Consider the following 21,909-nt stretch of genomic DNA (forward strand, 5'->3'; position numbering starts at 1 on the left):
TTGGGGGTTCCTTCACCAAGTTCCTTCTACACAGCAAAGATACAAATAGCAATGTCAAATTTATCTCTGATGGTTTTACTTTTTGGAAAGTTCATATCCAAAATACCATTCATTCCTTGATGTCGAAGCACACCTTTGACATACATGCTTGTGCAAGGTGGGTGAAATCACTGGGGTTGCATGGGTCAGTGGAAAAGAATTAGGTCCCCCAGAGGAAGACTCACACCTACATGGAAAGTTGCACTGATTGAACTACTAGCGTGAACTTAAAATGATGCAGTTGAGTTGAACTGAGCACCAGAGTAGACACTCTTGCTCTCTGACTTCAGATAAACCAAATACAGTGCAGAACACAAAGCAGAGCGCTTACACTGAAAGAGTAGAGGTTTGCACTGGTTCAACAAAATCCATGTGGGTCCACACGTAGACATGCAACTATCAAAGCTATGAACAAAGTATTGCTGTTTGGGTGTCCCAGGTGGCAGTCCTTACAAGGACCCCACACCAGCCTGTTGGACCTATTTGTGCAATGGTCTCAGCTTAAGGGCTGACTTTGCTAGAACAAGAATTCTTTGCAGCACAAGTAGTAAGCTACATAAACCAAAGGACATCCTTACCAGTGAAGCGTTTCTTCCCAGCAATATCATATTCTGACATAGGGCCGGTGCCAACAACACTAGTCTCCGGATAGACAACTTCCGATTCTGTTGTTGTAGAAGCAGTGGTGGTGCTGACAGTGGTGGTGGTTGGTGGCAAAGTACTCTCAAAAAACTCATAGTCTTCAGAGGAAACATAAGATGAAAACGTTAGCTTGCTTCATGCTATTTTGGCTTAACTATGAGAAGGGAAACATTTCTGTCACCAGCCACAATCCCAAAGGAGTGTCACACACCCTCCTTATGGGCCCCTAAGTCAGGGTTGGTGACACTTCAGCCTTGCAAGGGTTTCTACCAAACTGATGGACAGCAAGCACAAAGTCTTTGCCTCAGAATACTAGTGTTGTTGCTGATTTAGACCTTGTTCACACAGGTAAAAAGGGTGACAATAAACAAATGTATTCATACAGCAATATCCTGAACACACTCTGTCTGCCACCTCCCCTTAAAATCCCCAAAGAAAGACAGCACAGTAATTGAATCCCTGTCAACAGCCCTCAGATGCCAAAGGAAGGAGATAAGGCAGTGAAAAAATGGCTTTTTAAGAAAACTCTCTGTTATTATTCTAAAATGCCAGAGCTGGTTCATACTGCTCTTAAGGCTTCCTGAAACTTAGAGACGTGGAGTCTTGTACTTGCCATTTGTGGTCCCATTAGGGCCATGAGGGAAGGCAACTGACACACATGAATCTCCTGATTCAGTCCTCCTTGATATTCAGTCCCATTAAATCCAGTGCTCTTTGAAAAGCTACTGTGCTACCAGATTGACACACAAAATGAAAGGAAAGAAGCATTTCACATTCTTGCTGTGTCCTTTTACAGGCTGTAGGACTCTGCTCATGGCTTTGAGTGTTTTCTGCTTGAACTGCTAAAGCATCTGTTTTCTGCAGGTGACCTGCCCCTAAGGGGAGGCCTAGAAAAAGATCTGTGCACTGAGGACATTCCACTTCCACGGGGATGTAAGGAATGTAGGGAACAGGACTTGTGCAGTTTTTAGTTCATCCTCTCCTCCCCACATTCTCAGTTGGCCTCAGTATGACACAATCAGAATAAAAAGCAAAAAAGTCTATATCTCCCTCTCAGTTGCTGCACTCTCTTTCTAAATGGCTTTTTTTGTTGCTGCTCTTGGTTTGACTTAAGATTCCAGCACTGCATCCACAAAGAAAAAAACTTTTATTATTCTAGAGCCATAAATTCTACTAATAAGTTAATAATAGAACATGTTGAATTTCACAGGGTTCTGTACTTATCTGCTTTAATATGCAGGGGTAGGAGAAGGAACCTGAGGATTAAAAGCAGCAGAACATCAGAAGTCAGTGATGGCAGAAAATGAGTGCTAGTTCCAGTAATTAAGAATTGCGTTCCCTGTGCAGACTTAAAATTAAATGCTGGGACTTGAGGCTTCCTCTTCAGCTAAGTTTTGTGTGTCCTGAATTATAGTATCAGGATGGCACGAATAAAACTGCAAATATATTTCCCTCTTCTCCTTTTATCTGATTTCTAACTTCTGTAATTCGAATTCCACATGAATTCAGCAGATTAATTATTTTGTATGTAGGTGATCTTATTCAGTATGAGCATGTTTTATCGTCTGAATGCAAACTACACATCAAAAAAACCCCAAAATATATTCACAGTGCTCTAGAGTGCTAAAAACTTACTGAAGTATTTCAAGTTTCCAGGGCTCAGACAATATTTTGGTCTTCTTTTCTTAGAAGAGTTCATTGGCTTTGAGTGGGCTGGAGTTAGAAGTTGTACCAGAGAAAGCAAGTCTAAGATTGAAGCGGTGACTATGACCTAGGTCTGAATGTAATTAATTTCCACAGTAGGTTCCTGTTAGATTGCAGGACTGATAGTAAGGGACCTTCGTGCCCAGAAACAGTTGCTTTTACAACCTTGAACTTCACATGTGACGCGGGACTCTGGAAAGCTTTTCCAGCTCACCGCTGCTTGCTTAATCACCCATTCACCTGCCCCCTTGAACCCAATCCCAAAGAAAGAAGAGTGGAGAAAACCCAACCCAAAACATGCCACTTGCAATAGACTTTTATATTTAAACAGTACCATCATCATATATCACATATGCCTCTGGAGTTGCTGTCACATCTGAATCCAGTCCTGAGAATGTATCTATTGAGGAAGAAAGAAAAAAAACGCTATAAGAATTCAACAGTCCTACCCCGACCCTCCTAGTAAAATACTTCTGAAATAAAATTTAAAATAAAAATCTTTAGCCAGCTGATTTGTAAAGAAATAAGACAACTGCCTAGTTTCCAGATAACACAGCGAGAGTCCATTCTGCCTATTCAGAATAACAGCTGAATAGCTAACTGCAGTAGCCAAGAGTTTTGTTGAGGGAAAATAGGTTCAGACTGCTACTCAAAATCGAGAGTAATGCACCTTCCAGCAGCTCTGCCCTGGCCCTGGGAGCTGTGGAGCAAAGGTAGGCTGCCAGCAGCCATGTAACCCTCAGGTCAGGATTTGACAATGTTTTATAGTCTCAGGAGCAGCAAATGTGAGAAATTAATACGCAAAAAAAACCTAATCAAACAATCCAAATAAACTGAAAACTTCTATTCAAATATATTTGCCACAGAATAAAAAAAAAAAAAAATAAAAAAAAAATCAAACAACCCACAGAGCCATGATATTTACAGACTGTGTCTACGCTAGCAAGTAACGCAGCCCAAAAGGAATGGATTTGTAGAATAAAGTAATTGGTGCTGGATTTCACAGGGTTTTACATTGCACTAGCTCTAGTCTGATCCTGTGGACCGAATGCCCATTAGAGGTCAGGGCCCATACGTGTCGTCCCAAAGCACTGCTGCCGCTTTAGTTTCATCCAACAGGAATTCAGTCTGTGCACACCGAGATTGCTCCACGATGCAAACGAAAACAAGGCAAGAAGAGATGATTGTGAGGTGCACACCAAAAACACTCTCCCGATCCACCCCAAAAACCAATGCAAATGCATCCACAGACTTCCCAGATGCCTATATATTACCTCAATATCTCTGCAGGTCATGTATCCGTCTTGTGAATCCTGGAGGCTTCCCTGAACACCCTGGGAAACGCATTTCCCCACGTGTTGTGCAGGGAAGCCAAAGAGCACACAAAGCTCAGATTAGCCATGAAAAGCAATGCAAACAAAGCAACAGCATTGTGCCGGAACCCACTGCAGCTACGATCAGAAGTCTTCAATGAAATGCTGGGGCCGGGGAGAGGCCAGTGTGTGAACAAAGACAAGAGAAAGACAGCTTTGACCTCAGGATACTACACAGAAACTGATAATGTTCCTGTAACACTTGATATGGAAGCACCAATGTTAATTTTACTAAGCCAGCAATACAAACAATGCAAAATTTCAACTGCCAATGTCAAATAGTTCACAAATATAATCTGAATGATACATTTCCATTTTGCAGGCATTTTTTTATTTAGAACCAACAATAATCATACAAGGCTAATTTCTACTACAATAAGTACCTTTCAAATACATAGTAGTGATTTTAATGCAAAAATAAGTTTTGCAAACACGGGAAATGGTTTAATTCTTGTCAGGCATTCATAGAGCAAAATCTGACATTTTCTCGTGGTAGACTTCTGCAGCCACTCTTCAGGAGACCATCCACTTGGAAGCCACTTGACTTCTCTGAGGGTAGTCACTGACAAGGTAAATCCTTTGTTGCATTAATTCTACGGATCTTCTCACTACAGTTAGCCAGTATCAAGCAATGTTTACAATGTATGCACTTATTTTTGACTACATCCAAGTACACAAGAGGCTCAGATATGCAGAAATTTGAAGTCCTTCACAGGCAGATTTAAACTTCACACCTACTAGCTGGTCAGCCTTTTGCCTATGTACAATCCAGCATACACAAATTTTATTTTCTATTTTTGTGCTTGTTCAGTCTCTTCTGCTTCACTTCCTGTGCTTCTTTAGCAATAGCTGTGGCATGAAGATGATGGAGGTATATTCCAAAGGACCTCTCGCTTTATAATTTTCTCCACATACACCAGCTGAAGTTCTCCAGCTTGCTCCATCACCGTTCACTGCAGCTCTTCAGTAAATCCTGACAGTACCAGATGAGGCTAAGTCTTGCTATGACCACTTGCCATAGTCTTTTGGCTCCTCTAAGGACAGTGGACTGTGCAACCATTGCTTGATTTTATCACGTGTAACAAGTGATATTTATTTTTCCTTTTGCGTTTGTGAAAAAAAGTTTAGCTGATTTCACTGACAAATCACACTTGTGTTGTCAAAGTCCTTCTTGAAAGTTAAAGACTGCTGAATCTAGTGAAATGTTGACAACAAATTCTGCTGGGTCAAGCAGAAATCCTGCCAGAGAGTAAGCGAATTTGCCAAAGCTTAAATAGAACGTTTGGCGGTGGGTTTTGGCACTTGCAGCCCCCGGCTGTTTGGGAGTAAAGCACTTAGCAACAAAACAGCAAGCTTTGGCAGAATAAGTATTTCATTAAATGTTCTGGAGTATTTTCCAGACTGAGATTAAAGGGAAAGACAACTTAAAAATATGATTTGGAAATGGTCAAGGGAAAACGGCATTAAATGTTTTAATAATTCAAGTAATAGTTGTTTATCCCTCTTGAAATAGACACTGCACTTGTTAAACAAAAACAGCCATCATTAAATAAATACCATAAAGATGCTTTCTTTTCAAGCAAGTTCCTCTGTGGAACAGGCAGGTTGTTTCGCTGCATTTGTCAAATGTTGAGGCAGATCGCCACAATGAAAAAAAAAAAATAAAAAGGAAAAAGAAGACGATCAAGAAAATTCTAATGATTATTCTTCAGAGAAACTTTCAAAATTGCCAGGTTGGGATTAATATTGCTCAAGATATATAGCAGGTAAGAAGTGGAAATCCAGCACCATCGTGTCCTTTCCATCTTCCACTTTGACGCATTTGCAAACATATTGTCGAAATGCCAGACAGTTTAGGAGTGACTTAAAGGCCATTCTCATTGGACACACAGCCTGTGTAAAAAGACTAGTTTTCATTCATGCCTCTAGGAAAAGCTCAAGGATGCAGCAAGCTCACCTGGTAGAAGGCAAAAAAAATCAAACAGAATGTTTTTACGTGTCCATAAAATCACATGAAAATTCCCCAGCCCACAACTCTGCTAAAAATAATACTGCAAAGTTTTTTGTTGTTCAGCTTCTGGGGCCTTTGCTCAGACTAAGCCCAGCCATATTTCATAAACTCCTATTGTTCTTATAATATGTATTCTCAGATGTCCCTCAGGTATGAGGACAAAGAGAGGAAAGACTGGAGGATACAAGCAATATCTAAGGTAAGCAAAAGGAGCTGGTTGGAGTGGGAGGGACTCTAACCCTACCAAAAATCCTGGTCCCCTTTAGGCAACTTTGAAAATACCAGGCTGACCATATAAAGCAATGTTTGTAATATTTTTGTAAATACAATTAAAAACAATGAAAGCACCAAAGGGAAATGAAAAATCTTCAAGGAAATATTTAATTATGATGGTCATTTATATATACATATGTTTGTGTGTGTATACACACATCTATGCATATGTATATATTCATGCACACTTCCATAAATACATACTCAAACAGGGGGCTAATTGTTAGATAAATATTAGCACCATAAATCATTCTAATTCCATCTGTACAAGGCAATAACATCTGTGACTCATTACTTACCCAGGGTAGCGGGTAAGGGAATTTTCAGTCTTCTGCTTCTGAGATCCTCTCCAAAGATGCCATCCTTAGACTCCCTGTGAGTTGCTGAAGCCACATCTTCCCATATCTTCTGCACTCTTCAAAGCGATAGTTCGGCTTCTCAGGCCATGGTTACATGGTAAATCTACTTTGGCTTCACTGATACAGGTGTACAGGGTAAAGGAAAGGGGGTTTAATTACCCATTAAAACTGATCACTGCAGTTGGCAGATGTCTGACTGCCATCCCTTTGTTTAGGTTATGGCCATGCTTCTACTGCCCATTTGTAGACTGAGTTGGGGATAAGGACTGCCATGGTGTTCCCTGATCCGGTTTTGTAAAATAAGCGGCTGACTGGTTTGCAATACAACATTCAGGTGATCAAAAGGTAAAACATGGTAGGAACTGGATCAACACCCAAATACTAGTGCATTTGTATTTGTTTACTTCGGATTTCAGTTTGGCACCGCACACTAAGCTTGTGTAACTGCAACAGGGAAATAATAACACGTACCGTCCCTGTTTTATATTTTCAGACAAGAAAGAAATTAGTGTACAACTCTCTGCCTTATCGGTGCAGAGTTGGAGTTGTCTTTCCACAGCTTCGTTTGTGCTGTGCTGCATTCCTGCTAGACAGTCTCTACCTCTGAGGGCTGGCAAGAGAACAAGAATCTCATCTTGAAAAAGCCGGTCCCACTACGGCTCAAAAGAGTGGCTTTTCATAATCTATTGTGAGAAATGAACACAAGATAGACAAAATGTATAGGGCCTTCAGGTCCTTCCCTGGCCTGAACTGGAGTGAGGACTTCATTATCGGTGAGTGCTTTGACAGCAGAACTAATGGCTATACTTGTGCTCACATGCATGAACATATGTGACAAGACTGGATCCAAGACAAGGTGAGAATTTTGCCAACATCAACATATTTCCATGAAAAACTTCAGCTGTGAGGAAAGCTGACATTTTCCAATGAAAAACCACTTAACAACCAAACCCTTCTCCAGGTGCTCTAATCTCCGCTCCTACCTTATCACATTGACAAAAATCTTCAGATGCAGATTCTTTCTCACTGTACATTTGCGCTGTACAAACAGCACAACCAAAGTAGTTCGAACAGCACAAAAGGAAGTTACCTTCTGCGTTGCACTCTGGCAGCCCATCAAACCCCAACAGCAAGTTGCCCTCGTCATCATACTGTGCGTAGGTGCCTGGAGGACAGGTCGGGGGTGGTTTCTCAGTGGGTGGTTCAGTGGTGGTTGGTTCAGGAGTGGTGGTGGTAGTTGTCGCAACAGTTGTTGTAGTGGTTGCAGTAGTTGTTGTGGTAGTTGTTGGGGGTGTTGTTGTTGTAGTGGTTGAGGGAGTGGTTGTTTTCTTAATCATTTCAAGACCAATCAGAGGTTTCCCTCCTAGGCTTATAATTGGTTTATCTTGTGCACTTGCTACAGGTTTACTGAATCTGCCATGTCCAAACAAAGGTAATCCATCAGGACTCACCATTGGAGCACCCTTTTCGTCTAGGAGAGAAGAATAAAACCAAAAAATCTCACTATTAATCAATTTCAGGCTTATAGCAGGGCATTTATCAACAGTAGATACCACAAGAGCACTGAGAGCATGATTGCAGCTTTCTGTAACTAAGCTGACAGAGGTGGTGGCTGTTATCTAGGAAAGAGCCACAGCTAAGAAAGCTGCAAAATGGTTCAGAAGAACCTCAGAAAAACTACAGCGGTGTTCACTTTATCAGCTGTTTGATAAACACTTCTTTGGAAGACTGCAGGGAGGTTTGTTTCACTGCAGAATCAAAACACGTGGACTGTGCCTGCATTTAATCTAAGTCAGTCTGGTAACTGTTGATGAAAGGTATGTTGAATCCCTATTCTGCTCCCTGATGTCAAACATGTGCAAGGAAAAAGTGGAATGAGCTGGTGAGATGCAGATAAATATTTGTGCCAAATTCTGGATGGTGACCAGTTCAACAGCAGGCACTGAATTTGCATTCAGGAGATCTATACAGGTAGACTGACATGCAAACAGCAGTGTTTTCACAGACCACACACAGGGTTTTTTACTATTTGTGGTCAGTTTCAGAAGAAAAAATAAAATAAATCTCATACATATGGCCTGGTGTAGTGCTAGCAGTGGGGAATAATTATTGCTATGTATACAGAGATATAAACATCCCTATTCTGTCTCAGCTCTGGATTCCTTTCTAAATGCTGATACAAGTGAGATGGACTCAGGTGATTCTTGCTGCCTCGTACTCAGGAGCCCCACAGGATGCCCCAAAGTATCCCGAGGTCCTGCAATGTGCAGGATGGAGACCTGAGGTACAAGGAACTCCAAATGGCTTGCATGGGACCTGGGGATGCCTGAAGCATTCAACAGCTCAAAATCTTGTACCAAGATATTTTTTTTCTGTATTTTTTTTTTCTGTAAGAAGGAAGCTGTCACTTACCAACAATTGTACGTCCATCCCCTCCTAATTTCACTCGGAGAGGGTTGCCTTGGGAATCTTGGAGGTATTTTCCTTCAACATTTAACACTAGCCCTCGGTCAAGATCTACAATCTAAAAGCAATAGATGGACTCAAGTTTAGCTAACACAAGAGGAGGTGAAATGAAATTTCACAGAAGCAGAAATCCTGGGGAAATTCAGATGCTAAGTGTGGTGTTCGGGAATAGCCACAACACCCACAGACTTTTAAAAGTTAGTCACTAATTGTACAATAATCACTGAAAAATCACTGCTGAAGAAAGCAAACCCCCAGGAGCTGGGCTTCAGAGTTGCACAGCAACTGTATTCATATCGCCTACTGTAGCTCTCACATGCAAAGGAGCAACTCCCTTGATTTTCTTGGGCTGTGCAGCCCCTGTAGTGGATTCCTGTAATACTGATCTGAATATGACCCCAAGTCCTTTTGAAGATGGGATTAAAAAGTATGTCTACTAATAAAAAAAAAAAAAAGGAAAAATTAAACTAGCTAATTTAGATTGAAACGGCAGTGAAAACAAAAAAACAAAGTAGCTAAGATTTTAATTGGGGTACGAGACCGAAGAAAAGCCTCTGTCTCATAGAACAAATCTGTCTGAGGGCTTGGATTGCATTCAAGAGGTAACTGCAGTCAAAATCCAGTTCTTGTTGCTATTTCAACCCAAAATAGTTGAACTGTATGCTGTTTGAACCAGAGGTAACAGACACTGAGCCACGGAACACAATAATGCAAACGTGGCGTTAAGTGCTGGGAGGAAACTGGGAAGAAGAGGTGAGCAGCAGTTCCACGTTGGCAAGACTTACATTTGGTGCTGGGGAGAAGACTGTAGCAGGAGGGACAATAGATCATGAGATCAGTCTCTGAAGGCCTCCAGGCCCCAGACGTTGACACAGATCCTCTTTCTTTACAAGATGTTCATCCTGCTTGCAGCAATGCCCTCCTCTGATGGGGTGGAGAGAGATGCTCCACGGTCTCCCAAGGACCTTCCTAGCCCACTTTCTGGAGTCTATATAAAAGGCTTTGGGCATGCTTTTCAAAATGCCTCCCTTGAATATGACATACCTGATGCACATTTTTTATGTTCCTCTAATGCAAACGGTAAGATTGAGGTGTCCATAAAATAAATGTCTTTATGTGTCATGCAGCGTGTGAGCAGATCTACCGACGCCAGGGAGACTGGTCACAGTCTCCTCCCGCTCAGTGTTTGGGCAAACGCATGGCAAACACCAGTTCCTTCGCTGCATTGGTTGGTTATAAACTCACTGCAAAGGACTCTAAAAGACAAGATCTGGGCTTGGAGGCACCTAGTGGGGCTTCCCTATCAATGGCATTTGAGCTCTTCTGAAAACAGAATGGATGAAACAGAATATATGAACAGCAAAATGCTTAAAGATGCCTACGTTTGTACATTTAAAGCATCGTGACGCTTATTTAGTAAATCTGCTTTTTGATACTCTTGCTCACGTGCTTCTCCCTGCAGTGTGAGTCTGGGAGAAGCACTGCTGAACACGTCCTTCACAGCAGCTACTTCGGGCAGTCCCCACTCACACTGCACACCAGACAAGCCCTGAGTCACTGGGGAGCTGTAATCCCACTGACTTTGAGGAAAACATGATTCACTAAATCTATGGGAGTGATGCTATAGTTGAAAATTCAAGCCATCACGCTTTAAATCACACATTTGAAATGTTTCCAATAATGAAATGCAGAATTTGTCATTAGATTTCAATGGAACAGTGGAAACTAGATCACTAAGTATCACCTCACTTCACAGCTTCATTGACTGAGGGCACTGTTCTCCTCTCTTTTCTTAATGAAAATGTAAGTACAATAAAAGGCCAAAGAATCTTGAATTTGGAGAGAAGGTCACCCTACCCACTTTGTTCCTTGAGGGCCATTGATTACTCTCTGTCCACTTGGTTTTCCATTATTACCAGGTATTATTTTTCCATTTCCATTTCCATTTTTCGTTGTAAGATTAGGTCTGCCATTGTAACCTGAAACAGAGAAGTAAACACGCTATTCTGAAGAAAGCTGTGCATACAACAAACCACATTTTTAAATGCAAAGAAATGCATTTTCTGACTGATCTGGACATAAATGAGAGCAGAAAGAGCCCCCACCACAGTCAGCAAACAGGCATTTCATTTCTGCTTGGAGCAACTGCTGTGACATTGTCAGATCCCCGTGGCTGATCTGAAATGGTTTCTTTTGAAGAGGTTAAACACTCACGGTTTGTTTCTACCATGTTTATTTGGTCTCTTCATTCCCTCTTGGTTTTTTTTAAGAAAGTAAAGTAGGGCAACATTTCTAGGTGGCACTACAGACACAAATGTTTGTGATCTTTGTAAACATCTGAGGAGTGGGGTAAGGGAAGAAACCATCATTAAACACAAGCACTTGTTCAGTCCTATCTGTATACAAAGCTGTAGTGAGGAACTGAAAAGAGAGGGGATGGGATTTATCCCCCCCCCTTTTTTTTTTATAACCTGTAAAGGTCATATATTGGTATATGTATTGGGTTTTGTCAGAGTTAGGTTGATGGTTGGACTAGATGATCTGAAAGGTCGCTTCCAACCTAGGCGATTCTATGATTCTAAAAGGAAATATTCTCCTTCTCTAGCTGAAAAAACCACTGCTACACAGAGGCACACTCAGCTCAGAAGTGGAGAAGCAGTGGCACTGAGCTGCTGGCCCCGCAGCTCAGAAAGGGCAGCAATTTTCACATCCTAGCTCAGAGACTTGCCTCCAGAAAAATAAATATATATATCTATATATAAACTGAACACTCCTTGGCTATTAATGTCTCAGTTGCGTGGTTGGCAGTAAGCTGATATACAACCTCCACAGAAAAAGCTGCTATTCTTTCACGCAATGCATCTCATCCGCCATAGTCTTATTTAATGTCCACTCCCATCTGAAAGCTCTGCAAGCTGGTGGACCTCTACACAGCATCGGGTTTGACTAAAGCATAGCACATACAATAGTCCAGTTGCATGGTCCTCACTGTATAACAGTGAGGCCACATTGAACAAAATGTTGTTATCTACATATAGCACAGAAAGTATTCACTAAAACACTCAGGTCACTCAATACTATTTTGGATGTCCATGCATTGGAGGGAGAAAAAACATTTCTACCTAGCAAAGTCACCGAAACTGTCTGAGATTCTCCATAGGTGACATGGGTAATCAATAGGTGACACACCTTGATGTGTAGTGGACCCTCTGTTCCGCTACCCAGGGTCAGCAGATATTTTGCCAGAAAGCAAGCCTCTAATATTTGTGGTAAATCACAGCCATAAAGGTATTAGAAGGCTTCACTGGGACATGAACAATTCTCAACAGGAATGTGCAACTCTGAGCTGTTACTTAAAAAAAGAGGGAAGTGGCTTAAAAAAATAATTAAATAAAACACAGAATACCTGGGCAGCATGAGGAAACACCTTACTGCCTAGGTGTGGGCAAGGTAGCAGTATATAACCTACAAAAGGCTTTTAGTAATCCACATGATGAAGAGCAATATACCTGAGAGGTTGTCATATTCTGAGTATAAATGTACTTTTGGTGAAGTCATTGCTTAATAAGGAACACAGCCCTTTTTGCAGTTTAGTACCTAACTCTGTCATCTCCTCTGTGGATCATGGGATCCTGTGCAGATCAGACCACAGGCCCAAAGGTCTGGGGCACCACATTAGACTGATTAGGCAATGTCCTCAAGAACTGGGCTCCCTGAGAACAACCAAAATAAAAAGTAATACATTATACTAAATAACTGAACCTGTATTCTGAAGGAGGGCATTCATCTAACTGCTAATTTTAGGAAAAACACTATTCAGTGAGATTACTACAACACAGACAAGATACCTTGTCTATAAGGAGGTCTAACAAATTGCCGTTGGGAAGGGCTTCGTAGCCTGGAGTTCAATAGTCGCTGGCGAGGGGACAAAGTGGAAGAAGAAACTGTTGGAGAAACAGTTTGTGTGGTGGTAGATGCAGAAGAACGTGGCCAGACAAAGCTTGGTTTAGATGGGGTATGCTTGTTAGAGGACTGAGTAATCCGTGATGCTATGGCAGAGCTTCCTGGTGATTCAGGAGAAGATATTTTTAATATCGGAGGTTTTTCCTTCTCTTCCTCTTCAGAGCTTACTTTGTGGGGTAGAAGCGTGTCCATAGATTTCCTTTTATTGCTAGTAGTGTCATCATATGTGTTTTTGTTACCTCTAGAAACAGAAGGGGACCATCTTGCTGCCAATGATGTGGGTTTCTCTTTCACTTCTTTCTGATCATATTCACTGTAATAATCATCCTCTTCATTAGAAACTGACTGACGAGATTTAGATGAAGAGGAGGAAGGAACTTTTTGAGGAAGTTCAGGTTTGGACATTTTTGAGGGCAACAGGCCATATTTCTTCTCTGTTTGGGACACTGTTCTTGTAGCAACCATTGAGCGGGTAGGTAATGAAGGACGAGCTTGTCTCGAAGAAGTGGATGACAACCTTGGATTATGCTGATTGTCTTTTGCTGTATCACTGGCAGAACTGGAGTCTGGTTGAGTAAGTTTTGGTTTGTAGGAAGGTTCCTGAGAACCTGACTGCTGTTGCTTTGATAGAGATGAACTTGAGCTTCCCTGAGAGAAAGATGCAGGTAATCCCCTAGAAGAGGACACATCTTTAGGAAGCACAGAGCGGCTGCTTGCTCTGTCACTGCCTTCTGTTACATCGTCCTCATCATCTTCCTGCAATTCTTCGTTACTCTGGGATGGGACGTGAGATGGGAGGCGACGACCCCTTGAATGCAGTAAGGAAGGATTCGTTTGTGCCCTCTGTGGAGGCTCTGAGCGAGAGGTCTTCTCCAATGGAAGACGAGAGGGGAACGTCTTTTTAGGCAAAGATACACTTGGTTTTGATCGAGCAAGGGTTTCTTTTACCTCTCGACTGTCCTGCTCTTCAGGCTTATGTTTGGAAAGAGAAGATTGCAAAAGAGAATGCTTTTCTGCAGCAGCCACTCGACTCTGTTGTTCTGCTGAGTCAGAGCGGGGTGACTTTTCACTATGTGTCTCTCTGAGGTAAGAATCAGAATCAACCTGAGGATTTCTTCTCTTGGAATAGATTGCTGAAGACGACTGCCTGGAAGAGGGTAGAGAAGGAAATAAGGGGGTTTCATCTTGTGAGTCCTCTTTATACTTCTTATCAATATCCTTTCTGTCGGATTTGGCACTGGTGGAGGAGTGAGAGTGAGGTGAACCATGACCAGAAACAGCAGACCTTGATGAGACTGCCACCGCAGCTAATTTGGAATCCTTCCACGTGTGAGAACTGGAGCTTGAGGGCACCCTTGTTTGCTGCAATCTAGAACTGGGCTGTCCTGCTCTGTCCTCTGCTTCTTCACTGTCAAACTCATTGTGGCTATCACGAGCATGGGAATCTGCTGATTTGGAAGAGGGTTGATGTGAATGACCTAGAGAGCCAGACCTGCTGGGATGGCTTGGAACAACATCATGAGAGATAGCAGACTGCCGATTTGATGGCAAAGCCAGGCGACTAGGCTCTGAAGTTTTAGAAGACACTTTCACCAGCATGGGGCCTGGCTTTCCTTCCACTTTACCTGCAAGATCACTATTTTTGGCAGGCAGAGGACGGGAAGAGGTTTCAGCAGGCACATTAGGGTTGCTTTGCCTCATTTGCTTTGCTTCATTATCTGTGTATTTAGGAACAGACGAGGCAGAAGAGTGTTGTGCTGCCGATGGTAACAGTGCTGGTGGCTCATGTTTCTCTGTGCTCGTCTGCTGTGACACCTCTGATGTGTGGGTTCGAACAGGGAACTTCCCTGAGGCAAGGACAGGGTGGACCGGCCGACTAGGGGATAAGGGTCTAGCAACTCTCCTCTGATCTTGGGCTTTTGGTGGCATTGTTGGAGCTTCCTGGGAGGAATCATGATCATCTGTCACTTCGGTGGATTGGAGATCAGGTTCCAGCTCACTTGTCTTTCTAGAAGGTAACTGAGATTTACTTAGGACCCCTCCTCGAGTCAATATTTTATTCTTATATTCAGAAAGAAGACTCTTTTTATCACTAATATCAGGTGAACGAACAGATGACCGCTTAGAGGAAAGTGATGGCTGGACTTTTGAAGAAACAGAGGAAGTTTGAGAAGAAGATGAGCCAGCATTCCCAGTTTTTTTAGCCTCTGAATTATCTTGAATATTTGTTTGTTGCTGAGCAACTGAATCCTCAAGAGCAGCTGAAGAGGGAAAAAAAAAAAAAGGTGTTTATTCATAACAATAGAAGCAGCACAAAAAACTAAGAGAAGAAAACGGCCGGGTAGCAAGTGCAAGAGAACTTATAAGAACAGGAGACAATAATTATTTCTGTATTAACCAGCCTATGTCGAATTATTGTAACTTGGGTAAAACTTAAAGCAATTAAAATCAAACTTCTAAAAGCAGGGACTGCAACGTCGTATCAGTGGAACCAAATCTTCAGCAAACCTTAGTCATGTTGGTGGCATGGTGCTGCATTATCCCATCTGAGGCTGCGGCCCACATTCTTAGCTAACTCAGCAAATTTTCTGTCCCCACAACAGCATCTTTTTGGTAAGAAGAAAACGCAAGGAGCAAGCAGGACCTCAGTAAGCCAGTCCAACTGACTTTCAAAAGTGGGAGTTGTCAGGAACAGCACAACCAAAGACCCAAAGCATTGTATTCTTTGGCCATTGAATAACAAGAGCACACAGTGTTTTCATGCAGGAAATAGAGTATGGTATGCATTTATTTAAAATGTTAAAATGTCCATAAAATGTTCTTTTATATGCTGCAGTAACAGAAACAGTTTTAAGAAAGTAAAATCTCATGGTTTAGATGGAGCGCAGAGGAAACTAAGAAAAGTCTGTAAGAATGAACATAAGTGGGATCAAGGCAAGAATGGGCAGACTACGCAACTGGTGCACGGCTTGGTACTCACCAGCTGGGATGGCGACGCTGAAGGCTTTAGACTGAGGACCTGGTCCCCTCCTGTTTGCTGCACGAATTTTGAAAATATAACGCTCCCCGGCCTGCAGACCATCTATTATGGCTGATGTTGTAGCTCCAGAGTAGGTGATGGACTTTGCTCCAAATGGCTTGAGAGCCGGGGCGTATGAAAGAATGTATTCTGAAATGATTTGGCAGACGGTTGGAAGGAGGAAACTGAAAACAGTCCTGTTTCCAGCGGACAGACTGTATGGGTAGGATGAATTAGAACGTGCATTACTAAAATTAATACACTAGCAATGCACGCTGAGTCAACAGCTGGAGTATAAAGACATGAGAGAGAGATATATGCATATATATGTAGGTAAGTTAAACATTTATTCATCTTAACAGACAAAACCAAATCACATCAATGACCTAATGACTGAGATGTTATGCTATGAGACTGATATGTTAGCTATACCTTTGTAAAAATACATAAGCAGCAATGCCCATCAGAGTGAAGAGTCACCAACAGGAGCTGGACGGCAGCTGTGCATTCCAAAGAAGGTGCAGGGGACATGAGAAAGTCACAGCACCAACTACTGCACGGTTTGGTGTGCTGCACCAGGAGACCTTTTCCTGTTTCTGGACACCGACTAATAAAGGGGAAAAAATGAGTCCTCTGAAAAAATTAACTGCCCTAAATCAGAAATAACAGGAAGTCTACAAAGAGAAAATGCACTGTAGGCAGAAAACATGTACGAACACTGCCAGGAAAATACATGCTGTCTTACTACTTGCGGAAATCTAGTCTGAAGGACTGTGCAAAGCTTAGGTAGTGCAGATGACTAAAATCCGAATACCCACACTGTTATGGCTGATGGACCACAAGCAGATTTTAGACTTCCCAAGAGAAAGAGAAATTACGAATTTACGGATTAGCTACCAAGATATTTGCAATCAACAACACATGATCCAGAGAACATTATTCCAAAACATAACTTGCTCACGATGGTAGACAACACACAATTGCGTTGCTGACTGTAGCTATGTCCACAGCAAATAACAACATTAAGTTTTCTTTCCCGCTGAAATTATTTGGAAGAAGAACAAAATGGTGTATTCACATAATTATCATTCAAAACATCAGTATGAAATATTAAAAGGTGACATTATTAATTAGTATTAATTACTTTCTTACATTTCCAACAGAGTCTTGACACAGCTAGAACTGCACTGTATTTGTAAGACCCTAGTCATGCAAAAGCAGCTCTGCCAGTCTACTGTGGTGAAACTCCACCAGCTCCAAAGGCCATATACTCATTCCTCAGCAGTGCTGGAGCCTGAGGGGCATACCCATGAAAACACCAAAGCACTTACTTTAATCTTGGGAACAATATTGCTGCACTGAAATATAAGTGTTTCCAGCTGAGCCTTTGCTTAGAGAGGTTTTAGCTGTAATCTACAGGCCAGTAGGTAAAATTCATGCCTGGATGATTGAGGTTCTTATTCAGAAAATATATTTCCACCAGGAAACAACACCACTGCATATTGCCAAATGGTAGCGATAGCACACTTGTCCAAAAAAATCAAAATTGGACGCATCGTGCTCAACTACAGCTGGGGCCAAACACCACTGTAGAGGGAGCAACACATGGTCTTGTTGCCACTTAGGAAACCCACCCTGCTCCCACCTTTCGTCTCAGGGTTACTGTGGTACCTGTGCTCTGTATGAACTTTCTGTATCGAGAGAAAGTTCACCCCTGTAGGAACAACTGTAGGCACGAAGAGGAGTCTTCCCGTGACATTCCCAAGGAGTGTAGGAAATAGCTCAGCCATGTGCAGGCTTCCTTTTCTTTTCAATCCTCTGTAAGAGGCACGGGTATTGGACCAAAACAGAATTTTGAAAATAAATGCCAAGGGCTGCCAGTTTTCTCTCTCTACACCAAGAAACACAATAACACTTGAGGTGTCACAGTCCCATAACGGGAAACCTCTACAACATAATAACACCTTTAAAAACAGGAAACTTTTTTTTTCTGAAAATGAGCCCATATCCATGGCGTTAAGAAGACAGACATGCATAGGTCATCAAAATAAAGAAAAAAATCATCAATATTTCATATGCAAATGCATTTAATGCTCAGTTGAAAAAAAAAGAATGTATTAGAAAGCATGGTAAACTCTGAGTTTGGGGTTTTTTTTTGTTTTAAGATACACAGGAGTTGCTTTAATTGCAGAGGCACTGGTGTTACTTCTGGTAACTCTCAAATGGCTACTGGAGGGCGTGTTCTCCCATTACTTTAATATGTGCTATAAATATATAAAACAACAGGGTTGAAAAACAAAAGAATCCAAAGACAAAAATTCCTGATTACCACGTACTATCAAAATGTCTATGGAGTGCTAATTCAGGGGTTTCATTTAGCCAGTATAAATGTCATTTGTGTCATTTATTTAGTTTAAAAATAAGACCTCTCCTGTAACGCTTCATACTCAAGGAAAACAATGATATATTAGACATATATAGGTCTTCAGCCTTTGAATATCAGGTATCATTGAAACGATTTCCTTGGATGAATCATCTTAAGATCAGCAGACAAAAATGGACAAAGGGCTACAGACTGCTCAAAATTAGGAGCAGATTTGAAACTTCAGATAGTGTCCCTGCCTGACCCTACTTTAAGAAATAATAATTCTTGGACACAATTGCAGCTCCATTAAAGCAATTGGCAAGACTCCTACTGACTTCAAAGCGGAAGGAATTCCACCACTGCCCTGAAAAACACATATAAACTAGGTCTTGTATGCAGACATGGTAGACTTCCCTCCAGGCCAAAGGTTTTTTAAATCCTGAGATGCTACAGTGCTGATAAGGCACCTGGAGAAACTTGTGTAACTCGAGAACACAATCCCATCAGCCACTGAAGAACTGGAGCAGCCAAAAAAATCAGCCTGTTCTTTTTCAGAGGGAAAAAGGAGAAAAAAAAAAAATCCCAGAAAGTTTTTCTCTAAAATCCTATGCAAGTAAATAACCGCTGACAAATTAGCTTTGCAACCATGTACAATAATGCTATAGTACACAAGGCGATTTGCACTTGCTTCTTAAGCTGAGACTTTCCTTCTGCGATAAACTAGAAATAAAACACAACATCAACCCACTCACTTTCTTCACAACTACCCAACTTTTCGTTCTTCACCTAACTGTTACAAATCCTTTGGGAAACTTCCTTCTTGAGCTCCATTTTGACCTGCTTATTAACGGAAGAAGAGGTATATGTGCACACATGACACCCCGGGAAGCTCTGTGACATCCCAGGCACATGGTGACGATGGCTTCCCAGCAGCGGTGAGGAGACACTGGGCTGGAAACAAGAAAATCTTGCTCGGGTATAAGCCATTAACAAATGAAAAAATCCTGGCACAGTCAGCGGTTCCAGCTTGCTGCGGAGCGGCAGTCTGGCTTCGAGAAGACCGGCTCCTTGAGGGGGTTAAAAACCGAACAGTGATGACTTACCTTTGACTTTTCCTTCACTCTCTGGGAGAGCATCCCAGGATGCTGCTACAGAGGTTGGTTTGCCCTTTAATGGCCAAACATCCAAATTTTCAGGTGCGCTGGCAGGAGCTGTGAAACAGCCACATGCAGAAGAGGCGAGTAAGAAACACAGCATACACCTTTTGCTCCTCATAGCAGAAATTCCTATACGGCCATTTCAAAGATAAATGTGAAGAGCACACATGGCTCAGGTCCATGTGTGCCTGTATTACGTCTCTGTATCAGACTCCTGTCGTGAAATTTTATTCCATACTTTTAGGAACTGGCTGCCTGCATGAGACAGCTACTGTGGCTTAGCTGGAACGATGTGATAATTCAGTTGTTATGGACCACTTCCCTGTACCAAAGGGGGCCCCACGGCTTCTCCATTGTGGAGGCAGATTTAAATTTGCTACACACAGAGCGGGACAGCAGACAGGCTGCTCCTCCCAAAGGAAAGGGCAAATCCAGCTGCAGGGGTCCAAGCTGCTGACCCATCCCCCCAAAATACCCAAACCACCTTCCCCAGTTCTCATCCTGCTGCAAGAGCAGCCCTGATGTGCTCTCCAGGGCACTGCTGCAGGGATGCAGGCAGTGGCACCGAGGGTTTTCCCAGGTTCCCAACCCTCTGCTGCCCCAGGCAAGCACTTATTCCGGCTTTCCCTCAAGTCAGACATATTTCACAGCTTAAACCCCAAAACTCGCATCACCCCAAGGACCTTTTTAATACATACCCGCCTCTGGAGTCCGTTGGTAAACAGACACGCTCCATTTTCCTTCTTTTTCTCCCTCCAAGATTTGGACGGCAAACTCATACATGGTATCTGGCAGCAGATTCTCCACTAGCGCCCGCCGGTTGGACACCTGCTTGTAATCCCACCTTGCCGATTCCCCCTTTTCCCGATAGCGAACACTGTATTGCCTGGGACCAGAAACACAAGCAAATAAAAATTCACATGATAACTGCTTCCACAAGGAAGCCGAGAACATCTAAACCAACCACTTCTCCTGCTGCGCCCCTTGGGGTGCTTCAGCACCAGGTTGCACAGCCCTTCACTGTTCCCAGGCTGAGCAACACAGTCTGGTGCTTTCAGATGCTTTGGCATATTCCAACCCATTTCTCTGTTTATTGTGGTCTCCAACTGCTGTGGCATGATGCTGTGAGCCAAGCTCTCCCGCTCGTTGGAGACCCTGACCTGCTCAGATTCAGCTGCACAGGGGTTTCTGGAGGGTCAGTGGATGCAGGAGGCATTGATGGGCATCTTTCACATTGCAGAGTGATGCTTCCTTCACCTGCAGTACAGTAATCTCGACGAAAAAGTATCCCAGGTTGGCGCTGACTACATTTCAGAAGGGATCTAAGGGCCTATAGATCTCTAAATTGTAGAGATCAGGGCAGAGGGAAGCAAGGAGGGTACGTGACCCCACATCCACCCATGTCAGGTTTCTAACAGCTTCTCTGAAGCATCCCCTACCAGCCACTGTCATAGGTAGGGGTATGCAAATTTCTATCCCTAAGTTAAATTATTCTCATAACCAACTGTAATTAAATAAACGCAAAAGCCATCAGTAGGGCGTTGGCAGCAGTTCACCCACAGTATGCATTCAGAAAAGAAAACACAGGGCTAGCTACCTATTTGCTGCAACCTTCTGTTTTTCATACAGGGGGTCGGTCCAAGCGACGAGCACAGACTGAGAGGACATAACTCGAACAGTTATGTCTTGTGCCACCTCCATCTCTTCCTCCTCTGAAATGGCAAAACAAAATAGCGTATCGATAGCAACGTCGGAGTTCTCATAAAAAACAGTTACTGTCTTCAACTGACATTATAATACACACACAGCGCAGATGAATAACAAATACAGCGGTAGTGGAAAACCAAGTACATTGATTACTGATGGCACCCCACGGAAACATCATTTCTTCTGTTAGTGGTCTGCTCAGAGTATCAGTATATTCTACAGTCCTTCTATATTCTATCAGTCCCCAAACTGTTATTTACAGCAAACGTCTTATTAACATACTGACATTCATCATCTCTGGCAAACTCACTGCTAGAGCTGCCTGGAGAGCAGAAATTTTGCCCTATGAAAAATCTCGAGGTTTTAAAATTTGGTTCCATTTTGAAGGGCAATAAAACCAGGGACTGTCAAAGATTCTTCACAAGGGAGAGTTCCTGCATATTTTATATTTTTGAGTGCTTCCAATAGGATTTTTGAATTCAGCTTTTCATTTTTTATGGTATATAAGGCAAAAATAAAAAAATATTGAAAGAAAAAAAAATTGAAGTGGGCTGTTTTGACATATCAGAATATCTTACGCAAATAATGTACAAAACTTTAAAATTAAGTTAAATTAGTTTGATTTTTTGGAGGTTTTTAATTTTGATGAGGCTCCTTTTTCTATCTGTTGATCAGTTTTTCCAGTCTAGTCTACCTACTGCCCCAAGAAAGATTTATTACTCCTCTTATTAGTGTCACGGTGACCATTCCCAGGTCTCCCAGAGGCACAGAATGCACAAGGCGCAATTCTCCAGCTCAAGTTTTACTGAAGAGTAACACTGGAAAAATATT

The 21,909-nt window shown here is 42.3% G+C and overlaps 1 protein-coding gene across 1 annotated transcript in view; it reads right to left on the reverse strand.

The window, feature by feature from the left end:
- FNDC1 (fibronectin type III domain containing 1) overlaps window positions 1-21,909 on the reverse strand; it is a 72,076-nt gene that overhangs the window by 20,696 nt on the left and 29,471 nt on the right. The window contains exons 4-13 of the mRNA XM_063329224.1: window positions 20,969-21,083; window positions 20,070-20,257; window positions 19,318-19,425; window positions 15,811-15,999; window positions 12,716-15,091; window positions 10,725-10,846; window positions 8,814-8,925; window positions 7,492-7,872; window positions 2,720-2,785; window positions 618-779 (exon numbers count right to left, since the gene is read on the reverse strand). Coding sequence (XP_063185294.1) covers window positions 618-779; window positions 2,720-2,785; window positions 7,492-7,872; window positions 8,814-8,925; window positions 10,725-10,846; window positions 12,716-15,091; window positions 15,811-15,999; window positions 19,318-19,425; window positions 20,070-20,257; window positions 20,969-21,083 — 3,819 coding nt within the window. The remainder of the gene's footprint in view (window positions 1-617; window positions 780-2,719; window positions 2,786-7,491; window positions 7,873-8,813; window positions 8,926-10,724; window positions 10,847-12,715; window positions 15,092-15,810; window positions 16,000-19,317; window positions 19,426-20,069; window positions 20,258-20,968; window positions 21,084-21,909) is intronic.

This window comes from Chroicocephalus ridibundus, chromosome 3 (genome assembly GCF_963924245.1).
Source record: "Chroicocephalus ridibundus chromosome 3, bChrRid1.1, whole genome shotgun sequence".
Taxonomy (NCBI): domain Eukaryota; kingdom Metazoa; phylum Chordata; class Aves; order Charadriiformes; family Laridae; genus Chroicocephalus; species Chroicocephalus ridibundus.